We start from the raw sequence: 26,500 nt of genomic DNA, 5'->3' as shown, positions 1-26,500 counted from the left end.
TGCCAAAAACATTTCTAGTAGTAACAGACCGTAGTAACGGTATGGGAGAGGATTTGTGGCACGCAAGTGCGGGGGCACGCATGTCTCTGGTGCCTGCTTTTTATTTGGCTTTTGATTTTTAAAGTTTTATATCTTTTAAATGAAAAATTCAAATTAACTTTTGTTTTTATATTTGAGTTTCTCGTGACCAGCGTTTTCAAATAAGATCACTTTTTAATATATTTTGATGACTTAAAAACATGTCGAGTATCAATGTTGAAACATAGTACGAGCGACCGGTAAACGCAATTATTTTCTGTCTACGGCCGACAGGAAAAATTGATTGAAATTATATCTCTGAAACTAGTTGAAACTTGACAGTTTTAGATGCAAATACAACAAGTTTCATCGTTGAAACTTCAAACTTTTGAGGGATTTTTACTTTTCCGGTTAGGGTGTCTAGTGGTGCTGCTCCAGCCAATCACACGACACCAACACTGCAAGTATTGTCTACCTCACAAAAAAAAGGTAATGTCTAAGTAGGTGAGTCCAATCAAAATATCATTGTTTGGAATATTCTGTTCAATTTCCGAGGAACTAAAAAGAGGATGTTCTTGGGAAACATTTGCCTTCAACCGACCAATTTCAGGTTGAGGGTCCGCCATCCCCGTGTCCATCAGATTGATTCTTATCCGACGATTGGAAGCCAACCTCCACCGACCATAAATTCTTGCAGCTCCACCCATGTAATGCAAGACCACAACTAGGCCGTTGCTGCAATCCGGGTGGGGAGCTAGATCCTGCAGCGGTTGGGATTGGGGAGGGTGACGGCGGCTTGGATCCCGCAGCGTTGTCGTCGTACGCCTACCGGGATGGCCGGGCGGAGTCTCCCTGCGGTGGTGACGAAAACTATGTCTTCACAGGTGGTGGCCTCCTCGACTCAACTAGGTATGGATCCAGAAACAACAGATGCCATGGCTGACCACCATCACCAAATTTCGCCGCCGGTCATCGACCTTCACTGTGTCGCCTCCGCGCGCATCATCTTTGTCTCACGTCCGCAAGCACCGCGACCCCATGCGGACCTCAGCCTGAACTGCCTTAGCCTCTTGCGACATGCATGCAATAGAATTCACATGTGCCCGCCAAGCCGTGCAGCCATGCACTAACGAGTTTCTGCAGCAAGGACAGAGTTGCAAACGGCGACACAACAACAACGGCGATGGTGTTGCGACATCACCTTTCATCGCAAATAAATTCCGCAACATCATCCTTGTTGCAAAAAGCCTTGCAAAAAAGTGAAGATGTTTTTTTCTGCAACACAACATCTTTTGCAAATATTTCTGCAACATAAGCTTTGTTGCAAAAGGTTCTGTGACATTACCTTTCTTATAATGATGTAGACGGAGTAGGCCCATTTGATGAGAACTGGCGGCTGCCGATGCGGCGGACCGTTAAAAAAGATCCGCCGGTCGATGTGTAGCACGCCCAATTGTTCTTGGTGGAAACTGATCGGTTGGCGGTCTACCGTCTATGTATTTCATTGGCATTTGCCATGTCTGTTGCATGACACCATCATCGTATCTTTCACAGATATATATATACATGTATATAGATACACTTTTCTTTATTTTGTGCTTTAAAACACACTCGTTGATCTCACCTACGGTATATATGTTATCACCAACATTTGCTCACACAAATATTGTTGTCTAGAACAGCCTCTGTTTGTGTTGTAAAATAGTTTAACCGTTCTTGTAAACATCAGCTGGCAAGCCTTATGAAACCATAGTGTGTTTTTTAGGGAAAACACAGTGATGTTTACAAGAAGAAAACAAAAAGGAAGTCTACTGAAAAAGCAAAACACGTCGAAGGGGAAGCTGAATAGCACCGCTCCTTCCACAGGCCACAGCCCATAGGCCTGTTCATCAGTTAGACTTGGGGCCGTACGTACGTCATGGGTTAGCTAGCTCCCGCACTTCAAATTTGAGGGCCCGGCGCGGATTGCGTGCGCATTCAAATTCTTCTGCTTCCACGGATCGCACGTATGGACTGCTGTAACTCCGCGACCCCCGAACCAATTACTCTGCATATATGCACTATAAATCAAGACCTGCTGCACAGTAGCCAGTAGCTAGATGAGTCAATCCAGCAGAGAGGTGAACAACCTTCCAAGATGAAGATGAAGACGCCGGCGCAACACGCGATGATGTCCATCTTGCTTGTCGGATTCCTGGTGACCACCGGGCAAAGTAAGCGACCACCATGCATCTTCTCTTCTCCGTTCTTATTACATCATCATCAATACCACCACCACCGTTGTCATCTTCACCACGGGCATGCATGGTGACGACGTGTTGTTCTCGTTTGTGTCAGGTCGTCCGCAGGCAGCTGGGAGGACGAGGGCGGCGGTGGTGTCCGGGAACAAGACGGCGGCGATGGAGGAGGGGAAGCTGTACATAAAGTTCTGCATACACCGCGAGTGCAAGCTGGACGACAAGCTTTACGAGGAGTGCGGCTGCTGCGCGCTGCTGTTCCCCTACCCCAAATGCTTCAAGACGCAGGAAGAGTGCCAGGCCAATTGCCCGGCCTGCCACCCACACTGCCCCCCCGAGAGCCCAGCCCCAGCCCCACCGCCACCGCAATCCCTACCGCCACTCCCACCGCCTACCCCATCCCTATTCCCACCGCCACCGCCCATCGCATGAACACATATAGCTTTTGCAAATTGCAAATACGTACTACATAAGAGGTCATAAGGGAGCTGAATAGATCAGTGCTGCATCTAAGAATTAAGGCCGCCATGTAGTACTGATGATGATCTCACCAGTTATGTTTGGGAACTAGGTGGCATGCCGTCGTGAACGATTATTGCTACCTAACAGAGCTTTACTCAATTTCATTTCGGGTGATAAATAGCATAATTACTTTCTATTACCATGAGCCCAGTCAGTGCTAAACCACATGTAATCCAGACTCAGACTACGCGAAACTATCCAGTACATGCATGCACCCTATTTACCTCATCAGAAGAATAAAAGAGTTAAGGACACATGAACTTAAAATCTTGAAGAAGGTCCAGGGCACGTAGGAGAGTAGGCCTGAACCTATCCAGATCGAGCCTCACGTCCTGCGTCATCACCACCTCTGCAAGCGCCTTCCACCCCTGTGCATGGATGGCCAAGGGGTCCCTGAACACGGCATGGTCCCTCGGGTACCATCGGGCGACGCTGCTCTCCTCTCCGGCGACGTGGTAATCGAGGTACCGAAGGCCCATGCCACGCGCTGGCTCACCGTAGAAGTTGGTGGCCATCCACTCCATCCTGCCCCACGGCACAATCTGAACCACCACGGCCCGCGCCGGGAGGAACATCTGGTTGGTCAGGCCTGCGCCATGGACCGCTACCAGCACGTCGCACGGGTTCATCATCGCCGCGAACCTCCTGATGCTGTTGCCACCGGCCTCGGAGACCGTCACGTCGAATCCTAGCGCTGTCGCCATGGCCTCCACCTCGTGTAGGTTCAGGAGCCTTCGTGTCCCTCGACGAGATATGATCAGCATCCTCGGCTTCTTGCCGGGGTTTTTGCCAAGGACAAATGGCCTGTCACGTCAGAGACCGTAGGCGTGGCGCAAGAATCTTGTGAATCCTACCATGGAGTGTCCCTTGGGGTTTCTTGTAGGATGCCGGCGTATGATCAGGTCCCTGTCCCTCACCAGACCAAGGATCACATGGTGGAAGCAGTGCACATCATTGTTCGAGTCGAAATCGACAATGTCGTAGCGCGACAGCCTCCGTAGAATCGGTTTATACTTCCTGAGCCACCACTGCTTGCAATCGGTGACGAATAACTGCACCCTGCCTTTAAACTGGAATGAAGTCAGGTACAGGGGGATCAATACGTCCGAGATGTCGTGGAAGAAGTTTCCGGTGTAGCCGCCGACCGAGAAGACCACCGCCGGTATGTCGCGTGTCTGATGCTGCATTCAGGAGCGTCTCATCCATTTGCAACTGTTTTAATGGCCACTTCTCGCACAAGAGGCCGCAATGAATCATCATGCCAAGCATATGGCCTAATTAACCAACACTTACCCATATTCTAATCTCAATACCAATTCCTTGTGTTAGAAGAGCCAACTATATTAATTTCTCATTGGCCAATGATTATGAATTCCATTTTATTTAGAACACTTAGAACCAGATTCTTGATCTAGATCCCAGCAAAAAACAAAAACAGACTCATAACCTAGAATGATAGGGGGAACAGAAAATTATTCTGTTTCTATCAAATTTAAAGCCTATGTTTGAGAGGAAATCAGCATTAGAAGAGGCAACTGCTTCAAAAGAAATAATTATGTCCTTAAAAACTCAACCACTACCTCAAAAGAGCACTAGTAACCTAGAGCTGTTCATTTCCCTAGAGAAGTAATCTAGAACTACTAAATTCAGTACAAATGACTCCATGCTACTCTGGTACAAAGGCACTCCTCTACATCATACAGTATTTACCAGCCAATGCACGCAGATAATGTTGGCAAATAAATTTCATAATTGTCACTGAGAAAGTGAGAATACACATATAGAGACATTTCTTTGAGAATCATAAATAGAGAGACCAATGAATTTGTACATTTTGATGGTCAGTGTGTACTGTGTAATATGTTCTATGCTTCTAGTGGTTTTTGCCAACTAATCTCAACATCCCAGATTGTGATTATTTATATGTTTTTGACAAGCACACTATTTAGTTTCTCATTGACCAATGTTTATCAATTCCATTTTATCTAGAATAATTAGAACCAGACTCATAACCCAGAGTATGGCGAGGGGAATATAAAGTTATTCTGTTTCTGTTCAAAGTAGTGTCAGGAGGCAACAAGAATTAGGAAGGCAATCAAATGGCTGAAATCCAAGGTCCTTACAGATCTCAATCAGAATCTGAAAACAGTGCTAGCATTCTAGAACGACTAAAATTCAGTACAATGACTCCACAATAATTCCCTATGTTGTCATAACAGCCAATGCATGCATAATTGAGGGACCTATCAATTATGTGGCTGCAAGCTGGGGCCCAGGATCACAAAATCCCAAACCTTAGACTTAGACATGCACAACACAGTACTTTCCTTGTACTCCCACCGAATACTAACCAGCAGCTGTGTAGTGGTGTATGTTGTGCTCCAAGAAACTTGGGTAATGTCACTCTGAATTTTGAAACATTCAAGTCTGGCTGAAAAGGGGAGGTGATAACTTGAGTATGTGAAGAAGGGGTACAGAAAATTATTGTACTATTTCTTTTCAGATTAGTGCCTTGCATTTCAGTTTCTGTTGAGAGAAAAATAAGAATTAGGATAGGCAACTGCTTCCAATGACTGAATCCAATATCCTTACAGATCTCAGCCACAATCTGAGAACAGTACAAGTACTATAGAAGCACCAAACTTAGAAGAATGACTCCAGCATACTCCACTTCATCATCATCATGCCAGCATATGCATGTATAATTGAGGGACATATCGATTATGGGACTGAATGTGGGGGCCCAGATCAGAAAACCCCCAAACCCAAACATGCACAACACAGTACTTCTCTTGCACTGCCACTGGATGCTAAACAGACACTTGGTGATGCCACACTCTGAATTTCGAAACATGCTGCTGTAGCTGTAGCTGAACTTTCCGATGGATCACTGCCAGATCATGCAAGAACCAGAGAGGCACTATGCCCTTGTGGTACATCTACATCGACATTAGCACGGCGGTCCTAAGTTTTTAAGGAACCATCACATTTTAAAAAGTTATAGTGCATTGTGCTACAGTACCATGTTACTGTATTCATCGGTACAGTACCATACTAATACTAATTCACAGCTATATCTTTTTTTTAGATCATTGACGGCCTTGTCTGTACAAAGTATAACAAGGTATAACAAATCACTACTTGACTTGCTTTTTTTGACCGATGATAGTACACCTGTATTTCGGTTTTCCGGTTAACTGAAGAAACCGAACAGAGAAATTTCGGTTAATAAGGTTCAGTGGCAATTTTTACCGAAATTCTAGGAACCCAAATAAACCAAACCAAATTAACGATAAAAACCGAACGACCGCCCCTGAATATATCACTAAGGCAGAGTATGGGCCGTATATGCACCAGTTTGCTAGATTATTATGGCACCAAATTAAGCATTTTACAAGTTGTTAGACCAATCTAAATCCATCTTTTCATAAAGTGGCTGCATGCATCGCCCAGATGCAGAGGCCGGGGGTCATCCTCCTTTTCTAAAAAAAAAACTAAATCCACCTGCATAGTTGTTATATGGTGGATGCAATTTACTCTTTAAATAAATATATGACTCTGGAACAAGGCCAAGAGTAGTAATAATATTACTATACTCCCTTGTTTTCTTTATTCTTGTAGTCATACATTCACTGTATACATACACTGTGTATCATGGAGTACAACCCAGGTTCATCAGTTCTTGGAGGTATGGCAATATTACAAATCAAATACTAGTAGTCTAGTTACACTTATCCAGCGGCCTTAGAAATACAGGAAGACCAAACTTAGGTTTGAGGGTAAACAGATCCACGGGCGCATGCACATAGTCAGGGGATAGAGTGAATGAGAACTTTTGGAGCATCAGGGCCAGCGTCGACTTGGCTTCCAACATAGAGAAGTTCTGACCGATGCAAGACCTTGGTCCCATTGAAAACGCTAGCAGGCCGTGTGGAACCTTTGCTGCTCCCGTGATCCCATTCTTAAATCTCAGCGGATTGAATTCATCTGCGTCGTCGCCCCAAACCTCCTTGTCTCGATGCATAATTGGAATAGGTATGACAATTGCCATGCCTTTGGGCAGTTTTATTGATCCCACTGTGATATCGGCCACGGTTTTCCTTTGCATGAAAAGAGCAGGCGGGTAGAGCCGCAAGGTCTCGAAGAGCACCATTGTCATCTGCAATATGTATATTGTTGTGGTTAGCTACAGGTTCTAAGATCAGTAGATCACTACTGTATAAGAGAAGCACAAACATTAGAGTAAAATAATCTATAGTTATCTGTTTCTTGCCTCTTTCAGTTTATTGAGCGCATTGGGGTTAGGAGATTCCCTCCCAAATTCCTTCAAGACCTCCTTCCGGAGCCTTTCTTGCCATTCTGGGTATATGCTCAGCAAATACACTGACCATGTGAGTAGAAGAGACGTGTTTTCATGACCGGCGAAGAAGAAAAGCTTGCACTCATGTATGATCTCCTCCATGCTCAAGCTGAGATCCACTTGCTTCCCTCCTTGCTTGGTTTCAATGCAAGAGTCGAGCATCACACCGAGCAGATCATTTCCGTATTCACTAGTTGCTAATCGTGGTTGTATGATTTGTGTGAGTAGGCTCTTGAGGTTTCTTTCAAGCATCCATTTGCGCCGATTCCTTTCAGTGGGAAGATATCTGAATTCAGAAGCAAAAAACAATGAAGATGCATAAGGGCAACTCTGTATGGAAGTTGTTTCAAGAAATAAACTGAGAGTATATGGAAATTTTGAGGTGCACTTTCTTTATCTACAAGGTATAAATTCGAGGAATGTGAGAATTTTACTTGAATCCTGGTATCGGCACGTCAAGGAAAGTTTCCATAGTGATCCCCAGCAGGTCAGTTTGAGCTCGGAAGACTTCCTTTCCTAATTTATAACTGCTTCCAAAGATTGCATAGGATATATTATCAACTGTTAGCTCACTGAAAAGCTTATTGATATCTACTTTTGTTTCTCGCTTCTCTTTTTGAGACGCTTGATCTTCCAACTCCTTAGCCATGCTTTCGGCAAAATCCATCATTGTTTTTGTCGTCATCTGTCATGAATACAAACTGGAATTTAATAATTTCCTGCAAAAACTTAGCACGTTCCCTATTTCCGTGGCCCTACTAACTACTCCCTCCGTTCTAAATTACTCATCGCAGAAGTGGATGTATCTAGAACTAAAATACGGGCCAGTTCTTTTCGGCGATTCTCCCAGAATCGCCCCCCTCCCCAACTTCTCCCAGAATCGCCACTCTATATATTTTTTACAATCCTATCTAGTTAAGGTCTAATTAGTTAGGATTGTAAAAAACATATGGAGTGGCGATTCTGGGAGAAGCTGGGGAGGGGGGGCGATTCTGGTAGAATCGCCCAAAAGAACTGGCCCTACATCTAGGTACACCCATTTCTGCGACGAGTAATTCGGAACGGAGGGAGTAACTACTAACTAGAGGCCCCAATGAAGTGTCCATATTAATCCTCAAGATGGTTGCATTCCCCGTACTGCAGTATAGTTGCATTCGAGATTAGATTTTGTTGTAAACTTGGCATTGGCTGAGAAGCCTCCGTGAGTGATGACAATCTCCTTTTCTCCCGCAAAAAAATAATAATGAAGTCTCCATATTAATCCTCAAGATGCATTAGAATTTGCTCAAAAAATGAGATGCATTAAAAAAAAAGTTAAATCCTGGAATTTCTCACAAAAATCAGGACATCAGCCATCCATCAGGTAGTCTCTAACAGTAATTTACTAATACTAATTGGAAATCCGAAACAGAGCCTCCACGTTAATCTTCACGAGATGTGCTAGAAAAAGGAGATAAATCCTAGAAATTGACAAACAAAAAAAGAAACATCCGGCCATGTAGCCCTCTAACAATAATAGTCGTTGCATCTATTATGTTTTCTAAGATGTTACCACCTTTACAATTAGGAAGTAGCCCCCTAAAAATACATATAAATGACCCACACATCTGCCATTATGAAAGATAATCAAAAGTTGATGGCCTAGTGAAGTTTAATTCGAGTTGGGCCCTTTTTTTTCCCTTGCTGCTAAGGTAACCGCATGTTTTTAGCTTAGACACGACACACAAGACATCTAGGCATTACGTACCTTGAGCTTATCAATGGTGAAAACGGGGTTGATTATCCTACGATGGCGCACCCAATCCGCGCCTTCCATAAACCCGAGCCCCTTGCCAACCAAAGCCAAGAGAGTAGGGTGTGCATCGTTCTTCACGAAATGTCCGGACTTGCTTGAAAGGATTTGCCTTGCCAATTCATAGTCAAATATGCAGATTCGGGCTTGTGGCCCATGCCAGTATAGAAACGGTTCTCCTGTGAAGCATTGAAACAACATAATTTGTGTCACATATGGTTTTCCCTCCATCCCTAATTACTTGTGCAAGAAATGGATAAAAACGAATGTACCTGAAATTAAAATACATTTAGATACATTCATTTATACGACAAGTAATACGGAGTATAACTAAGAAAACCGCCTAATAGGTTACAGTATGGTAAACCTCTTGCTTTATGTTCCAAAGAACTATCATCACAGATGCACATATGTTTCTTCCATAAATTAGTCGGCTGCGTGGAATCTTTTTCCATTTTTTTTAAAAAAATAGAAGGAAATACAGAGCACTCCCACGGGTGAAGGAAGAAACAGAAGCTAGAATGAATCTCCAAGACATACCGTAGAGAGCCCTCCATTTGAGGTAGTGTGGGGCGATCCGCGGGAGGTACTTGTGGTCGCCAACCTCCAGCACCAGACGGTCAGTCTCCTCCTTCATGCTCCTCACGTCCTCGTTGCAGCCTTTCAAGAAGCTGTAGGAGGGTCCATGGATCCCTTGCTGTCCGAACCACTTGCTCATGGAGTACGGCCTCCATACGAGGCGCACGACGCCGTACTCCAGCAGCCTCGTGGCGGCAACCACCAGCAAAGCAGCGAGAACGAGGAGGAGCACGGCAAGGAAGGCCATGGGCGGAGAGCTTCTGCTGCTGAGCTGATCCGCTCGCTTTGTGGTGTGGCTGCAGCAACAGAACCAATTACTAACGATGGCAGTACTGTTTGTGTTCGCGTGGGATCATCCTGTCCACACGTGTCACAATGAGTAGGCCGGCTAGCTACACGCGTCAGTGAAAAACTACACATGAAATCCCCACATCAATAATTGGAGGAAGACTTTTTTGGCTTGTTGGATCTTGTGCGCGGAGGATCGAGAAGCACCGAGGTCAGGTCATTTTCTCCGGAGATTGGAGAACGATGTAAGGGTGACCCCCCATGGCTCCCATCACTCTCCTCTACATTTGCATAAATCATCCTTTCTTTTTTCGGCAGCCCGTCCCTTCTGCACCCATCTCTATTCTTATAAAAAACCGAGTTGATGATGATAGTGTGTCAAACATCTTGCAATATAGACCGTCTAATTTATATTTGATGGATAGAAAGCAAATTTTGATAATTTTACAAAAAGATACCCGCATCTCTCCACATTTACAGATAGGCATCCCTCATTCATCCTTATCTCCTACAACCGTATTGTTGAGCAATTAAAAAAAAGCCTCTTAAATAATCTGGCATGATGGCCGTTGCCGGCGTCGTCCATCCCCAATGCCTCTGTTCAGTCCGACCACCAATCACAACCACTTCTCACTCCTCCTCACCTTATCTCTCCTCTTTCTCGAGATATCATTAGGTTTTACCAACACATGGGCTTACTCCCGCATGGGTCAATCACAATAGATATTTTGTAAAAAAATGCATCTTGATGTTCCCTGCAATACATGGGCATCTTGCTAGTCCAAACAGATATAAGAAATAAACTTTAGTGAAACATAACGGATTTTAGCATTTATTTTGTTTTAATGATGTATACATAACCCAGGGTCATTTATTTTCCATGTTTGTAAATTCGTCAAATTTTGTTTGAATTGTTGCAACCCACAAGCACTCTGCTAGTCTCGTCTAGATTCTGACCAAGCAAAATATGGGCATCAACTTACTGTAAAAGAATACAATTAGGAGAGCAAAATTAATCCTGAAAATAGGTCCATATGATTGATCTCAAACCACAGGCATGCACGACATGATACGTTTACTATATCTTTAAGCATTTGCGATATATAAAATGTCACAAATGCTTCATCTGTAAAACCCGTGTGGGGTGATAGACCTATCACACACGCTCTTTTGTGCCCAACGTTTACGATGCGCATGTCATCATAAACAGTTTGTCCTTGCAAAGCGTGTATGATAAAGAGACTATCGCAAACATTTAACAAGGAGGAATTGTGCGTTCTGCTCTTGTTCATCTCACATGTTTTTCTCTCTTGGCTAATCGTGTGTGTGTGGGGTAGACATTCTTCACACATGTTGTAATCTGAGAAACGTATCTGATGTTATGCTTGATCACAGACATTTTGCTTTTGAAAATCGTGTGCAGTTTAAAGGCATGCAGAGCATAATTTTCATCCGAATTTAATCCTTGCATTTTAAATTCAACAAAATTTGAATTTGAATAAAAAATTGCATTTGAAAGTAGGCAATCAGAGGAGGAGGGGGAGGTCGCGGATGCAAAGTAATGGGGAGTGGGATGGAGTGGAAGAGAATGAGACAGGGAGGGGAATTTTAGTAGGCCGGGGGTGTTAGGGTGTGTTTGGTTTGAGCCCCAACTAGCCCCATCAAAAAATTGGTATGATCAAAGTGTGGGCATGACCAAATTTTTGGTAGCTTCTTGATGTTTGGTTTGCTACCAACTAGCCCATTGCAGCTGCCCAAAATTTTGGCAAAATGAACATCTTGCTTGGTTTGCTACCAACTACGACTTGTAACCATTGTAATCCTGAAAATATTTATGCACATATTTTGGTAGGAAAATGCCAAGATGCAAACTATACATCATCGTTAAATAAAATCGCAAAAGGAAAGGCGGAAGTTGCTACTGAAACCGGATTGCACTGCATCCTTAATCACGACAAGGCCCAGTAAGAGCATGTCTAGTAGAACCCTCAAACCCTCACTAGCGTTTTAAGGGTCCAAAAATGGTCTTTTTATGCACTTTTACGGGTTGAAAAACAGGGGCAAAGATTAGAACCCTCAAACCCAACCCTTATAACGGAATATTTCCCATGAACGACGTTGTCGTTGCGGGCATACCGTCGAGCACCTCGTGCACGACGGGCGGAGGGCGGAGGGCGGGGCGGGCGCGGGCGGAGGGCAGTGGCCGGGGGGTGGGAGGCGGAGGCGGAGGGCGCGGGAGCGGGCACGAGCCGGAGGGCGGTGGCGGCGGGTCGAGGCAGAGGGCGCGGAGGCGGAGGGGCGCGGGAGAAGGAGAGGCCGGGGGGCAGGAGGCGGAGGCGGCGGGCGGGAGCCGGAGGCGGCGAGCGGGCGCGCGGGAGTAGAAGCCGGCGGGGCGGCGGGACGGATGGCGACGGCCGGGGACGGGGCGAGCGCGGCCGCGGCCAGGAGGAGGTGGAGGAGAGGCCGGCGGCTGGGGGCGAGGCGGGTACGGGCGCGCGGGAGGTCGACGGGGCGGCCGATGGCGGCGGGAGCGACTAGCAGCGGCGGACGCGGGCGTGGGCGCAGGATTTTTCCCTCCTGCGCGAGGATAACTGCCAAATGAGGGTTGGGGTAGGTTTTGCTCCTCAGCCCTTACTTTTCAGGATTGGGAGATGATTTGAGGGTTGGACCCTTAGAAAAATTGAAGGGTTTGAGAGTTAAGGGGTTCTAGTCTACGTGATTTTTTACTTGCAAACTGTAAAAAAACAATTATTTATAAGGGCTTAGGGGTTTGAGGGCTCTGCTAGAGATGCTCTAATTAATTAACGGTCATAACAATCAGAACTAACATGCTGCATGCATCAGATGATAATACAAAACGCTTGAAAAATCACAAGGTAAGAAAAAAGTGATGGAGCCCACGGAGGAAAAGATGGAAAAGTTACGATGCCAAAATGTGGCGAACGTTTTGCTCGCCGTGGGCTCGCCTGCGTTTTGGCTAGAATTGCATGGGCGGGTGCCGGGCGTCTCGGGCGAGCCAAATTTTTGGCACCAGTCCAAACGACTACGAAAGTTCGTGGGCCAGCCAATTTTTTGGCATGATAACCATCGACTGTGATTCAAACATAGATTCTTATGTGGTTGTTCTCCGGACTCCTGCGACCCACTTTGCTTTCAATTGCGGGAAAAAGTGTGCGGCACCAGTCGGCAGACTAATACAAACTCATATTGGATTTGAACCGCGCGATCCGGACGGATGTGGTTTGAGGTCCGCTTTAAAGATGCCCTTACTCTAGGATGCCTTTACTGTAATATCAACTCCAGCGCGTTGACCCATTTCGTCTGCATGTGCCCATTTGAATTGAAACGAACACAAAAATTGGTCCTACGTGCCGGCTCAAATGGACGCGTGTCCGCTCTTTGTCCGCCGAGCGATCCATTCCGGGCCAAAATTTGGGCCTCATTTGTGTCGATGGACACAAAACGGATGTGCGCGATGCCCGCATACTACTCCCCTGGCCCGCTAGTCCGTGGCACACAGATCATTCTTTTCCTCCCATCGACAGCCAGCACACCCGGCCGCACCACCCCGTCGCCGCCGCCGCCCAGTTCCGGTGCCCAGGCCAGCCCCGCACACACATACCTCCCCCGCAGCACGCCACCTTCAAACGTCACCGCCACCATCGCCTCGCCGCAGCTTCCCCGACGTCGCTGCCAGCACCACCTCGCCCCCGCGCCCTGGCCCTACCTGAAGCGAACAAAGGGCGCAACCTCGTTCGTCGGACGTCGCCACGCTTGCCGGACACTGACAGGGCCTCTTACCAAGTCCAAGGGAGGTGCGAGGCTCTTCGCCAGCCAGCTTCTTCGACAACGCCTGCAAACTGTTCAACGGTTTTCCTACAAAGTACAAATGACCTTTGGTGATGAGTTTTTTTTTCACAATTTCATTTGTGACTCGGATGATTCCTCATCCGCCGATTAGGAGCGTGTAGTTGGTACGTTGGTCGTACATGACCATCTTAGTAGGCAGCGACCGATGTTCCAGGGCTCGATCCCGAGGCACACTCCGGCATTGAATCGCAACCGAGAGAGCGGCCATTTTCTACTGTGGGAGGACTATTTCAAGACCCCCAACCTGCTCTTCATCACGAAAAAAAACACAGTAGGTCGGCCGCGAAGACGAATATGCGTCCGCGCGTTGGGTGCACGGCCGACCCAAACACAAAAGGGCCGGACGACGAGCAAGCAACCGACTCAAATGGACAAAAAAAGGACAAAATGCGTGTCCGTTTGGTCAACGTGTGCGAGTTGCTTAAGTTACTGTAAGTGTAAACTTTGTACCCGACGGACAAGAAACGGATGCATGTGATGTTCGCCTACTACTCCCCCTGGCCCGCTAGTCGGTGGCACACATACCATTTTCCCTCCCATAGACAGCCAGCACACCCGGTCGCCCCACCCCGTCGCCGCCGCCGGCCAGTTCCGATGCCCAGGCCAGCCCCACACCCACATACCTCCGACGCAGCACGTCACATTCAAACCTCACCGCCTCCATCGCCTCGCCACAGCTTCCCCGATGTCGCTGCCAGCACCACCTCACCCCTGCGCCCCAGCCCTACCTGAAGCAAACAAAGCGCGGCAACCTCGCTCGTCTGACGCCGCCACGCTTGCCGGACACCGATAGGGCCTCTTACCAGGTCCAGGGGAGGCGCGACGCTCTTCGCCAGCCAACTTCTTCGACGACGCCTGCAAACTGTTCGACGGTTTGCCTGCAAGGTACAAATAGACTCCGACTACAAGTATTTTTTTCCACAATTTCATTTGTGACTTGGATGATTCCTCATCCGATGATGAGGAGCTTGTGGCTGCTCTGTTGCTCGTCCATGACCACCTTAGTAGGCAGCGACTGATGTTCCAGGGCTCGATCCCAAGGCACACTCCGGCATTGAATGGCAACCAAGAGAGCGGCCATCGTGAAATAAGGATTCCAGTCATCCTCCAGCCTCCTCAGCGATTTGGGCTTCCTGGCCGTCGGATCTGGTTGCTTGATGGATCTTGGACCGTCGGATCGAGCCCTGGAATGACCTTGCCCGTCGGATCGGAGAGGGGCGACTGTAGCAATGAACAGTTTCACCCCGCTGTAAAGATCTCGTGCCATCGCGCGTAATTCCTGTCCCCCGCCGAGGGCATTTTCGTAATTTCACTATGGGGGTATAAAAGCCCAGTGCCCATAGGTTTTCTCCCCAATTGTCTTCCTCCCTCTTCCTGTTCACGGAGGAGCTGCCGCCGCCCCCGGCCCCGCCCTTCCCCTTCCATAGCTCGCGCTCTTCCTCTCTTCCCCGCCCCCTCGCTCCGCCGGCCGCCGGCCCGTCGACTCCTTCGCCTCCGGGGAGCGCTGCCGAGGCGGCCGTGTTGCTTTGGGTCGCGCGCCGCTGCGCCCCCTTCCCTAACCCTAGCTCCATCACCTGCCCGACCCGCCGCAGCCTGCGCCGCCTCCTACATCGAGCTCCGCTGTCCGCGTCCCCGCGGCGTCGCCATCTTCATCTGCGTGCACTTGGCGATGGCGCCACCCACTGTCGGCCCTTGGATCGTGCTGCTCGAGCGCGGCGCCGGCTCTCGATCCGTCCGGAGACGGAGATGGAGACGTCGCAGCGGAGCAGAAGCAGACGCTCGATGCGGCGCTCCCCCGTCCCTCTTCCTCCTGCATCAGCTGCATGCGCTCGATTCGGTGCTCTCCCGTCGCTCCTCCTCCTCCATCGCCGGGAGGGGCGTGGCCTTCTACTTGCGCCGCTGCTCCAGGTTCCCTCTCTCTCTCTCTGACTATTGCGATGGAACTGCAGGAGACAAACGAGTTGGGCTCGGACGTTGCTGGCCACCTGTTTGGTCTGCAAGAGGATGCTCCCCTCTCCCTTTGTAATTAACAGGCAAGGTACCATCTTTCTCTCTCATATATGATGCATCCATCATTTGGGTAATGATTTTTTCCATGTGCTTACTGCTTCTATGTCCTAATCAGATATTAGATTACCGTATGGCCCTCAGTTGCCCCTAAAACCTCAACTACTGATGTTGTTGAGGTTACAGCCATAACCCTCTTGCTTTGGACAGAACTTATAATTTCTTTTGCATAAGTGTGCCAAGTGCTGAACTGATTCATGTGGCTGGTTGTTATTGGGCATTTGTGTGGTTTAAATATTTCAGTATCAGTGCAAGATCATCTGTCTATTTGAGTATTTATCTTGGTACATGAACATATTCGTATCAATATAGCACATGAATACTTGACATGGCTATCTATTTTAGTCTTGCATTGATATTTTGAGAATGGAAGTGGCCTGAAAGCCACTTGACTGAATTGCCATCTCTTGCAAAGTGGCAGTGCCATGATAATTAGATGCCTGCAGGGGATCTTCTTTTCATTGAAACATTTACCTATGATATTGAGCATAGTTCATTTTTCTTGAATTTCGTTGCCATGTATGTGTTACTTGGAAATTTAGCCATCGAGCATGTGCTTGGGCATGGTTTAACATTGCAGAATAATTGTTTGATGTAGTTGGGGTTCTCTTTTTTGTGCGAAGTGCAGACTGAGATGGTTTCTTGTGCAAAGTGCTGCTACCGGTAATTTCTACTTCTTGTTCTTTTCAGTCAGTAGTTACTTATTTAGTGACATTATCAAAATCAACTTCAGTTTTTTTATTTGATTGCCTCCAGTTTTTTTCTTGCATGTAGGTCAACAATCCAATTTTGGTATTTGATTTCCTCCATTCTATTCTTACGGGCCAGTAATATGAATTTGTTATTTGATTCATTTGTGGTAGCTGGCAATTATTTAGGCTTCAGCTCAGTAAGAATCCCCCCCCCTAATCAAATATATGCTATTTTCCTCCATTTTGTTCCCATCTGATATCCAGTAGATGTGAATTTTATTCCTTATCCGTGAAAAGCTACAATTTTTTTACTGGCACTACTTTACTATCCTCCAAGGTGTGCTTCCATTTAAATTCTGCAGGTCCTTTCAATCATTCATGTTGCCTCTTGATATGTTTTACCAGAAGGGAAATGCATCAATAAGCTTTCTGTGTTTTTTATTTATTTCTTGAGTTCATGCATTCCTTAGGTTACGCTATGTTAATAAAAGCCCATTATGTGATCAGGTATTCATACTTGGACCATATGACAATCCTGCCATATCCAGTGCAGCCTGATGACTGTGTAGTTGCTAGGTGCAGAGGGTGTTGCTAATAAATGGCCATTACTTGATTAGGTGCTAATGCTCTACTCAAATTGCACTGATATTGATCTTAAGATGTCAAGCATTTTTATTAACTGGTCTTCCTCGACTAAAATATCACGGTCTTTCTCTTCTGGTCACTCGCAACGGATGTTATGTTTCTTTTTTTGAAGTATATTTGGATGTCTGAAGTTTTTTTTCCTGAATTATGGCTATCCTTTATAGTAGTAATGCTAATTTGAGTCAATATATCGGTGTTCCGTACCATCCTAAAAATGCGTCTCTGGTGACGGTCATAGTTCTTAATTTTCATTGGATTCCTATATGGTTTCTGAATATTTGATGTTCTGAATATTAAGGAATTACTTAATTTCTAAAATATGTGCATATCCTGTTATCATCATTGAGGGAATCAATTGGCATAATTTTAGTGTGTACGTATAGTTGATTCATATTCAAAATGTCATTCTATGTAACCATGGGGTTTAGTTTTGCATCATGCTTGCCTCTATAGTTTTGCTTGCTTAATGGTCCTACTCCATTGAGTGTTGCTCTTTTACCAAGAGTTAATTTTCCTTTGAAAGTATAAAATTTCAAGCTTCAGATGTGGTTTATTATGTTCTGATTGGTCCTACTTTCATACGATAGAATGCTGATAATTAATTTTTCATGCTGATAGATGTTGCCCCATCATTCCAAACGAAATGTGTAACCAGGCCACTGCTAGGTATGTTCTTTTTTCAGGTTGGGTAAAAAAGCACTCGACACGAGTCTACCGAGGGCGTCGTCGGCTTAGACACGGTAGACTCGAGGGCATTGCCAGAAGTCTGCAGGAGGTGCAGCAGAGAGGTCCTAGCGACCACGGCGGCACATCCGCGGCTGGTCCACCTCAGGCTGCTTCTCCACCACCAAGTGCTTGCCCCGCGTGTGCTTCTTTTCTCCCAGGAGTGGACCGTAGTCATGGAGAGCGGCCAGAGGAGCAAGGACGGTCAGCCCCTGCCTCCTTTCTTGCACGGCTGCACGTGATGGGGATTACGAGCGACATACGTGGTGAGCTACCCGCCTGCCCCTCCTACCCCCCAAATCTACATGTACATCCCCTGATTGACCGAAACTGGTTTGGATGTTTAGTTTCCTCTTTATGATTCATTAAGTCACTTTTTGATTCAGGCAAACTCAAGTTACTCTACATGAAGCAGTGAGTGATAAATTTCCAACAGAAAATATCACTTATATACTTACTACGTAGTTGAACATACCAAATTACATGTCACTGGTGATGTGAAGTTAATCTCTCTTGAAGAGACCATCAGGAAAAGAATCTCTTGCGAGTGTTTGTGGATCCATCATTCATGGATTTTCCAACTACTCAATAGCCTGATTCCTACATCTCAAGGATTTATTTTTGTTAGTATAAACTAGCTAGCTGTTGGGCTTCTTTGGCATGCATCTTGAGTTTTACACGGATGATGAAAAAGGAATTGTAAAACTTGTTGCTTTTTCTTAGTGTCTATCTATATCTATATATATATATATATATATATATATATATATATATATATATATATATATATATATATATATATAGTGTTACTATTCATCACCCAGGGTGCAGAATAAGTTATTCTTCACCCGAGGTAATATTACGATCATTTCATAATTAAATTACGTTTCGAATTCAAATAGTTACATTCCTATTGATTCACTACGTAAAATTTGACATAAGAAAATAAAAATATATGTCATAAAACAAGAAATTTTTGCAGTTTATGTGTATTTTAGACTATGTTTTTACGTTTGTAATTTTACATAACATAAAATATTTTTTACGGTAATTATATATTTTCTTACGGTCTTTTTTTGCGTCGAAAATAAGACAACTTACGAAACGTAAAATTACGATGCATTGATGGTAAAATAGAGGGGGTGAAGAATAACTATTCCTCACCCAGGGTGACGAAGTTGATGATCAATGCATCAAAGGATTTCCAAGAAATCGGACCAAGTTGATGATCAGTTTCATACTAATTCATACTTTGATGCATGGTATGTGTGGTAGTCGTCCAAGTTGCATGCCATATCTAGCTTCAACTAACTGAAAACATCCTTGTTTCACAGATTTTGCAAGTACAGGTGATAAAGATTCATGATTTGGCTGCGCGCATGCTTGCTGGCTGGAGGTACTTGCAGCTATAAAGAATCATGATTTGGCACTTACTAGAATCCCGCATCTACATTTTTTATGATCGACGTTGCGCTATAACTGTAGGAGTTTGATTCATTACTTGATGGCCTCAAAATGGATACAAGATCTGTTGGAATCAAGAAGGCGTTAAGGTAGCCCACTTGATCTACTTTAGCTCCATGCTTTATTAATGGCCAGCTTACTTACTTTGATATATAACACTTATGTTGATTGACATCAACTCCACGATTCAACTAGCATAGTGATGTGAAATATTCATGCAGTGTGTCGAAACTGTTCCAAAAAATCAAATAAATGGACCTGCGCCGAAAGGGTAGCGCTGCTAGTTACTTGGTTAAGTCAAACATTAATGTCGATGCACATGTCAAAACTGTAGGGTTGCAATTTATATTTTGTTGGAAGATGGGAGACTTTATTTTTTTTCTACACAAGGGCTATCAAGGCTGCTGTGTACTGTACCACCTGTACTTTTCCTCATTCAAGGAGATTGAACCTGATGCATTTCTATGCAAGGGAATTTAAATTATGTCTGATCTGTACCGGGACGACGCCGACAGTAAAAGGAACTAAGGAAGGGTTCTCGAGGTCTGCTCCTTCTCCACCGGTAGAGAGGAGCCTCCTTCTCATGATTCGCCTGTCTGCCCCGGCCCTCCCCGGCTAGAGCTGACGCCATGGAAGGTCCCTTACCCCTCTCCCTCCTCTCTTCTGTTCCCTCTTTGTTATAGGCGCAGTTAATTTTTTTTCTTTCTCTCTTTCCGATTTAAACATGAGCATGCCCGTGCTCTCTTTTTGGTTGTGGTAGTTGTCATATCATGTTGCAGTTTTAGTTACATTTTTTGGTCCCATGTATATCCAAATCGAAAAACACTTGTGGTTTGGTACAGTTATATTGCAAGTCGAAAAATATTATATGTGTTAACATCGGATGGTCCCAAGTTGAAATTCAGTTTGTATTATTCAATATGCATTCTAACAAGCATGTTCTGTTTGGCATCATACTATCATTCAACTTAAAAGATGCTTAACCTGTTAACCCAATTTAAAATCTCAGGGAGACACTTATTTTGGGACGGAGGGAGTACTTTGTATTGAATCATATCTATATTGTGCTTGCCCCTAAATTGTTGCTTTACACTGAACCACTATTACTATATTATGCATTGATCTGAGTTTTGGCGCTTCCTACTGAAAATCAAGTTTTAATGGAGATTATGTCCTTATGTGAGTCTCCAGGCCTTGCTGAGTATTTTTTATTGTTGTGAAGGCATCATCATAGATGATTGTAGTTACATTGCCTCATTTACACTTACATCCACCAATCATGTAAGCACTCCTTTTTTACACATAAAATTAAGTGAATGTTGTACTTTCAAACCAATTAGCACGTTTCAGTTTGATAAATATTGTGCATTGATCCTGCACTTTTTGACAAATTTATATTCATGACATCTCCAATTTACTCCTGTTTTCATTCTTTGTGCTTCTCATGTCTGGCGGCTCCATGGATACATGGAAGCCGCCATCATTTTGTCGGACAGCCGCCATCATTTTGTCAGACTAAGTGTGGAGTTACTTGTGCAAGTTCCACCATCAACAAACACAAAGTTCTGCATGCTATCATCGCAAGTAAAGCAGTCAGTCTGTTAGGGAGAAAACAAAGGCTTGTGTGCTCATTAGTTTTTTTTGTTCTATCATGTGGTCTCCTTATCTATCTGTAACATGTGACCTGTGCAACTGCAAAAATGTTAGACAATAAAATTCTGTGTAACACATGTTCTTATACACTTTGCCTATAGAGACTGTGCATAGTTATTCCCTTTTTTGTTGCCTTGTGTAATATATATTGTAAACAAATTGTCGTGACCTACTGAACCTTGCACTTTTGCTGTAACATACTGAACCGTTACACTATTGCATTTCATCTTATAAACGTATGAAATAAAAAACGTCGCATACCAGGTTGGATGTGGCTGGGCAGGTGGGGTGCGGCAAGCCGCAATTCCTATCTAGTTCCTACTGTGGAAGGACTACTTCGAGACCCCCAATCCGCTCCTCAAACATCGCCACGGAAAAAAACACGGCAGGTCGGCCGCGAGGATGAAAATGCGTCCGCGTGTTGGGTGCACGGCCGACCCAAACACAAAAAGGCTGGACGACGAGCAGGCAACTAACCCAAATGAAACAAAACAGATAAAAAGCGTGTCCGTTTGGTCGACGCGTGGGAGTTGCTTAAGTTATTGTAAGTGTAAACTTTGTACCCGACTAATATATGACCTACAACGCAAGCATAATTATTGCCACTCTCCACGGGAAAATATCCAGTGATACGGTCGTTCACATGATACCCTGCTCCACGATTGAGTAGTCCTTTGGATCTGCATCGAAGGGACATGATCAACTCACTGATAAATTTACATATAGCCCCTTGTCTGTCCTTGCAAAATCACAGCAGATCTACACTTTTCTCCTTCAGATACCAACAGTTATCACGTTCTCGCCAGTAACTCCTGTCCTGAACACCGCATCCTAGTGGGTCATGGACTCATGGCACACATCAGGTGATCTAGTTTGTATCAAACCAATAAGCATGGATTAATCAGACTAACACCAAATTATTAGGACGACACTGCAAGTACCCATGTAGAGTTTGTTTTTGTGACATATTTACTTGCTATAATGCGACCAAGAGATCGGGACGAAAGCCTTTTTCTCAAAATCTTTCCAAAAACTGAGCTTCTTGACAAGTACAAGCAGAAGAAAATCTATTGCCTTCAGTTTGCATTGCTCACTTTCTCCAACTCCCTCCGTCCAAAAATACTTATCATCAAAATGGATAAAAATAGATGTATCTAGAACTAAAATACGTCTAGATATATCCTCTTTTATCCATTTTCATGACAAGTATTTTTGGACGGAGGGAGTATAAGAATGACTTGTAGCAAGGCACTGGGAATACAATATCTTTTTTTTTTGGTAATTCTGGGAACACAATAGTCATGAGCGCTATCTGATCACGTGAAAGTACTGGGAACATACATTTCCAAGACACGGCACATTCATTCATTCACAGCATCCAAAAATCACTAGAAACAAAACCACTTCAACAAATAAAATTCTTTTTCTTGGAATTAGCATGACCTTACAAAATACTATATATTTACAACAGTACCATATAGCTCACAGATTTACGTGGCTAGACGGAACAACTTCACTCCAGATCACTTGATGAGTACTTGTGCGCCGTCCGGTGGTGGACAAAAAATCATACCTACTCCCTCCAGCACATTTTTTGATACTATGATAGTATTAAAACAAAAATGCTAGACATACGTATGGCTTTACGAAAAGCTACGTAAGCCTTCCATCGCTAACTAATCAGCCCCCCCTGATTTTCAGGGGGTGGGGCCCCCTCCATTTTCTTTTCCAATCAAATATCTCCACCTAAGCCTTTTCGTAAGATACGTAAAAGAATTTACGTAGGTGTAGCGTTGTCCGTATTAAAAAACGTCTTACCTTTCGGGACAGAGGGAGTACATGACAAAATAAAGAATTAGAGCAACACATTCTTTTCCTAGAAAAAGATACTCCAACGTTAAATACATTCAATGTTTAAACACCTCTGTGATGCCAAATGACAGTCATGCATGCCACACCACCTAACTCTCTTGATCGACTTTGATGTTTCTTGACCTTATAAGACCATGTAAAAAAAATCAGTTATTGACCTAGTACAAACCATGAAATAATTAAATGATAGCACCCGCTTTATCACCATAATAGCTATGATTTGGTGCAACTGTAATTTTAACTGTCAGTCAAAGCTATTTACAAGAAAGGAGTTTCAATCCCAAATTCCTTTGACAAAGTTAGCAGCGGAAAGCTCTTCATCAGCCCATTGTTTCACAATGTCTTATCTTCTTACAAGCCAGAGGATTCTAATATTCTTTGAGTACATTCAAGGGCTACCATGTTTCTCATATGTAATAATGCTACACAAGACATTGCTTCTTCGTTCTTCGTCAAGTATGCAGGTAAAATTTCTACGTTCCCATCGTTTTTTTGTTCAAACACTAGGTTTCTTCTTATCTATTTTCTTCCGTTATATATCCTCGTTAAATGTAATATTTTAAATATATATATATTGTAAGGTAAATTTTGGTACAGAAAAAAAAAACAAATGATATGGTACATACAACAAGGCACAATTATTGAATGCACCAACTTATGTACCGTGAAATGCTATTGGCATCATCTTCAAGCACAATTGGAGTAGTCGATCAGCTCTGACCAATGCTCTCCGTCGACTGCATCATGGGCTACTTGGCGCAACTGAAATATACAAAAAATTATTTAGATATCAGTTGGTAACACCGCTTGAACATATAAAAAAAAGTGAAGCTTAACTATGCTGGCAATCAGCTATAACACTAACACACATCTCACGTTACATGCAGGAGTGACAGAAAATTGAGATGGCACTAACTTGCACCATGATAATGAAGAAAGCTTTGTGACGTACATTAGTTCTGTAAATCAATGGCTTAGTGACAACCTATTAGGATTGCGAGATAGGTACTGTTTTTTTACTTGCAGATTGTCACCGCAAAATATGCATATTTTAGAACCTTTTTTTTGCTAGTGTGAATCCAAATACACCAAGACATTTGCAGAGTCATTCATGGCAGCCTTCTACAATCATTAAGGACTACGTTGTGGAGAAAATTTCACAAGACAATATTATATTCCAAAAATTAGATGTTTTGCCCGAACGCTATGAGATTAGAGAATGAACAAACCAGGTTGACTTCTCATATCTGTGTTGCATTTCCTTGGGAACGGGCCACGGTCAAACTTGGAGTGGGGCAAGTCTGCGGCCGCCGTGCCATTGGAGGCAACGCCACAATTGAAGGATGCGGGTTGAGCTTTGACCGCTAGGACCGGCACAACTGCCGGCGGAGATACACCGGCTATGGAAACCGGCGGTGGCGGGACGCCACATCCCGCGACGGTGGGACTAGTCCCATAGTTGGCGGCTGCGGTGGGATTTTCCCATGGTTGACTTCATCTAGGCGGCGGCGGTGGGGAACGAATCGTATCGAAGAAGAGGGAACAAAACAGAGTGATTGCACTTCCTTCGTGAATTATAGAATAACCCAGGGGGGTCTTTGGCATACTTTCCAATGCGAACTGGTGCTGCTCAATCCTGTGCCTCTAGTACAGATCCAACGGCCAACATGGTTCGGTATCATGGGATCATATCACCCACCGTATCACCAGATATGCACTCCACTTTCCACCATGTGCCACCTCCACACATGTCGCGGCGCCACACACACACACACACTTGTCGCTCCACCTGCCCCTGAACCAGAGCTCGGCAAGCCATGGCCATCCCGTCGCAGCACAGCAGGGGCAGCAGAGCGATTGCGGCGAAGCCTTCCGCTAGTGCGAGAGAAAGGAAGACAAGGCTGCACTACATTGTCGCGGCCAAGAACCTGGGCAAGCTGGAGCCCAGGCAGCTCGCCCTCCGATTCCGACAGCTCGCGGCGTGCCTCCTCGTCCTCGTGGCTTGCGCCGGCATGGCCAAGCTTCTCTCCGCCCCGCTCTCGCCACGGGTCCCCTGTAAGTAACCGATCATCATAGACCCCCTGCAGATCATACTGCGTTTCCTCCGTGCTGGGGAATAATCGCGCCGGCGACGAGGCCGAAGGTGGGGCGGATCAACCAAGAATCGTCCATCCTTGAGGTCCCCGAGTTCCCTTGATTCCTCACTGCATTTCCCATCTATTTGATCTGAATAGTGTTAGTATCTGTATGTTCAGGGATCGAGCCCGGGACCAGGGCGACGAGTTCTTGGGACGTTAATGTGGATGTAGATGTACCACAAGGGGATAGTGCCTCTCGGATTCTTGCAAGATCTGGCAGTGATCCATCAGAAAGTTCACCAAGATTAGGTGAGGAAAAGAGGCATTCCATTTATCATCTCCCCTGTTCAGCTGCAGTTGCATGTTTCAAAATTCAGAGTGTGGCACCACCAAATACTGTGTTGTGCATGTTTGGGTTTGCAGTTTTCTGATCTGGGGCCGCACATTCAGTCCCATAATTGACATGCCCCTCAGTTATACATGCATTGGCTGGTATTATGATTTTTCTGAGTTTAGTAGTTCTATAATACTGTGTTATGCCTCTTGGAAACGAAAAAAACGTGTTTTTTCTCTTCTGCGAAAGACAAAGATTTACTTCTGATGGAGGCAAGGATTTTTCTTCCGCGAGAGACATAAATGTGCCTTTTTCGAAAAAGTGAACAGGTTCCTGGTTCGATTTTTTCGTCCGTTTTTTTGATGAAAAAAACTTCGTCAAATCCTATCAACATGGGATATAGATTTGAAGATCTCGATGCGAGGAATCCAACAATAAAAATGGTTTAAGATTTGAATGCGTGATTTAAGAGATAAAATATTTTGAATAAACAAAAAAAAGAAAAAAAACTCACAAGTTGTGACAAGTGATGCACATGTAGTGCGCCACTTGTTGTAAACTTAGAAGGTGATAGTGACCTTTATAAATAGTGTCTTTTATTTCTGCCCCCCCCCCCAAAATAGTGCTTTTTATTTGAGATGATATAAATAGTGCTTCTTCATTAGTGATTTCGAAGGATGGCATCGCTCCAATCTTCCTCAATAGCAAAGGTAGGCCGAACTAGGTAGGATCATAGTTTTAAATAGCCTGCTATAGCACACTCCGCTATAGTTGTTTGAGTATATTGCTGTTAAATGATTTCATGTATAATTTGTCGCTATAGCTCAGCTATAACTATTTTTAAAGGTTGCTGTTATATGCCATAGCCCGATATTTAAAACACTACGTAGGACCCATTCAGTTGGTCTTGGGCCCGCATGGATGGGTACACAACAGGTTTCCACGATTTTCTCAAGAAAAAAAGGGGTTTCCACGAATAAAAAATGATTCGACAACGATACTATCCCAGCCAGTGCTCGCCTTTCTTTAGCGATTGGCGCCTCGCACGTTTGCCATCTCGCAGAGTGTAACGAAGTTCACATCCATAATTTCAGACCTGTACGTGTAGGTAGTTGCTCCCCCAAAAATGATACGGGCGTGTTTGGTTAGTTTCTCCACCGGGCCTGGCTAGGAGAGCAAAAACGAGCTTCGCCGGAAGAGGGCCGTCATCACAGAGGGCTTCTACATCATCCTAACCCCTCCGATGAAGTGTGAGTAGTTTACCTCAGACCTTCGGGTCCATAGTTAGTAGCTAGATGGCTTCTTC

General features: G+C 44.8%; 1 protein-coding gene, 1 long non-coding RNA gene and 1 pseudogene across 2 annotated transcripts; 1 reads left to right on the top strand and 2 right to left on the bottom strand.

Annotated features, from left to right (window-relative positions):
- Nucleotides 1-3,022: 3,022 nt before the first annotated feature.
- LOC123056607 (beta-1,2-xylosyltransferease XAX1-like) lies at nucleotides 3,023-4,074 on the bottom strand (annotated as a pseudogene).
- Nucleotides 4,075-6,353: 2,279 nt separating this feature from the next.
- Nucleotides 6,354-9,874, bottom strand: LOC123057546 (cytochrome P450 709B1). Its single transcript, XM_044480493.1, has 5 exons — nucleotides 9,470-9,874; nucleotides 8,885-9,108; nucleotides 7,572-7,822; nucleotides 7,051-7,423; nucleotides 6,354-6,936 (listed from the first exon to the last, which is right to left on the bottom strand). Exons 1-5 carry the CDS (start codon nucleotides 9,753-9,755, stop codon nucleotides 6,499-6,501), a joined length of 1,572 nt encoding a protein of 523 aa, XP_044336428.1. The 5' UTR covers nucleotides 9,756-9,874; the 3' UTR covers nucleotides 6,354-6,498.
- Nucleotides 9,875-19,126: 9,252 nt separating this feature from the next.
- On the top strand, nucleotides 19,127-19,887 carry LOC123057545 (uncharacterized). The gene is made up of 3 exons (XR_006426881.1): nucleotides 19,127-19,189; nucleotides 19,279-19,346; nucleotides 19,729-19,887. It is a non-coding gene; the product is annotated as an uncharacterized lncRNA (long non-coding RNA).
- The last annotated feature ends 6,613 nt before the right edge of the window (nucleotides 19,888-26,500 follow it).

Source organism: Triticum aestivum, chromosome 3A (genome assembly GCF_018294505.1).
Source record: "Triticum aestivum cultivar Chinese Spring chromosome 3A, IWGSC CS RefSeq v2.1, whole genome shotgun sequence".
Taxonomy (NCBI): domain Eukaryota; kingdom Viridiplantae; phylum Streptophyta; class Magnoliopsida; order Poales; family Poaceae; genus Triticum; species Triticum aestivum.
The sequence above is the reverse complement of the archived record's forward strand: the minus strand, read 5'-3'. Positions and strand labels throughout refer to the sequence as shown.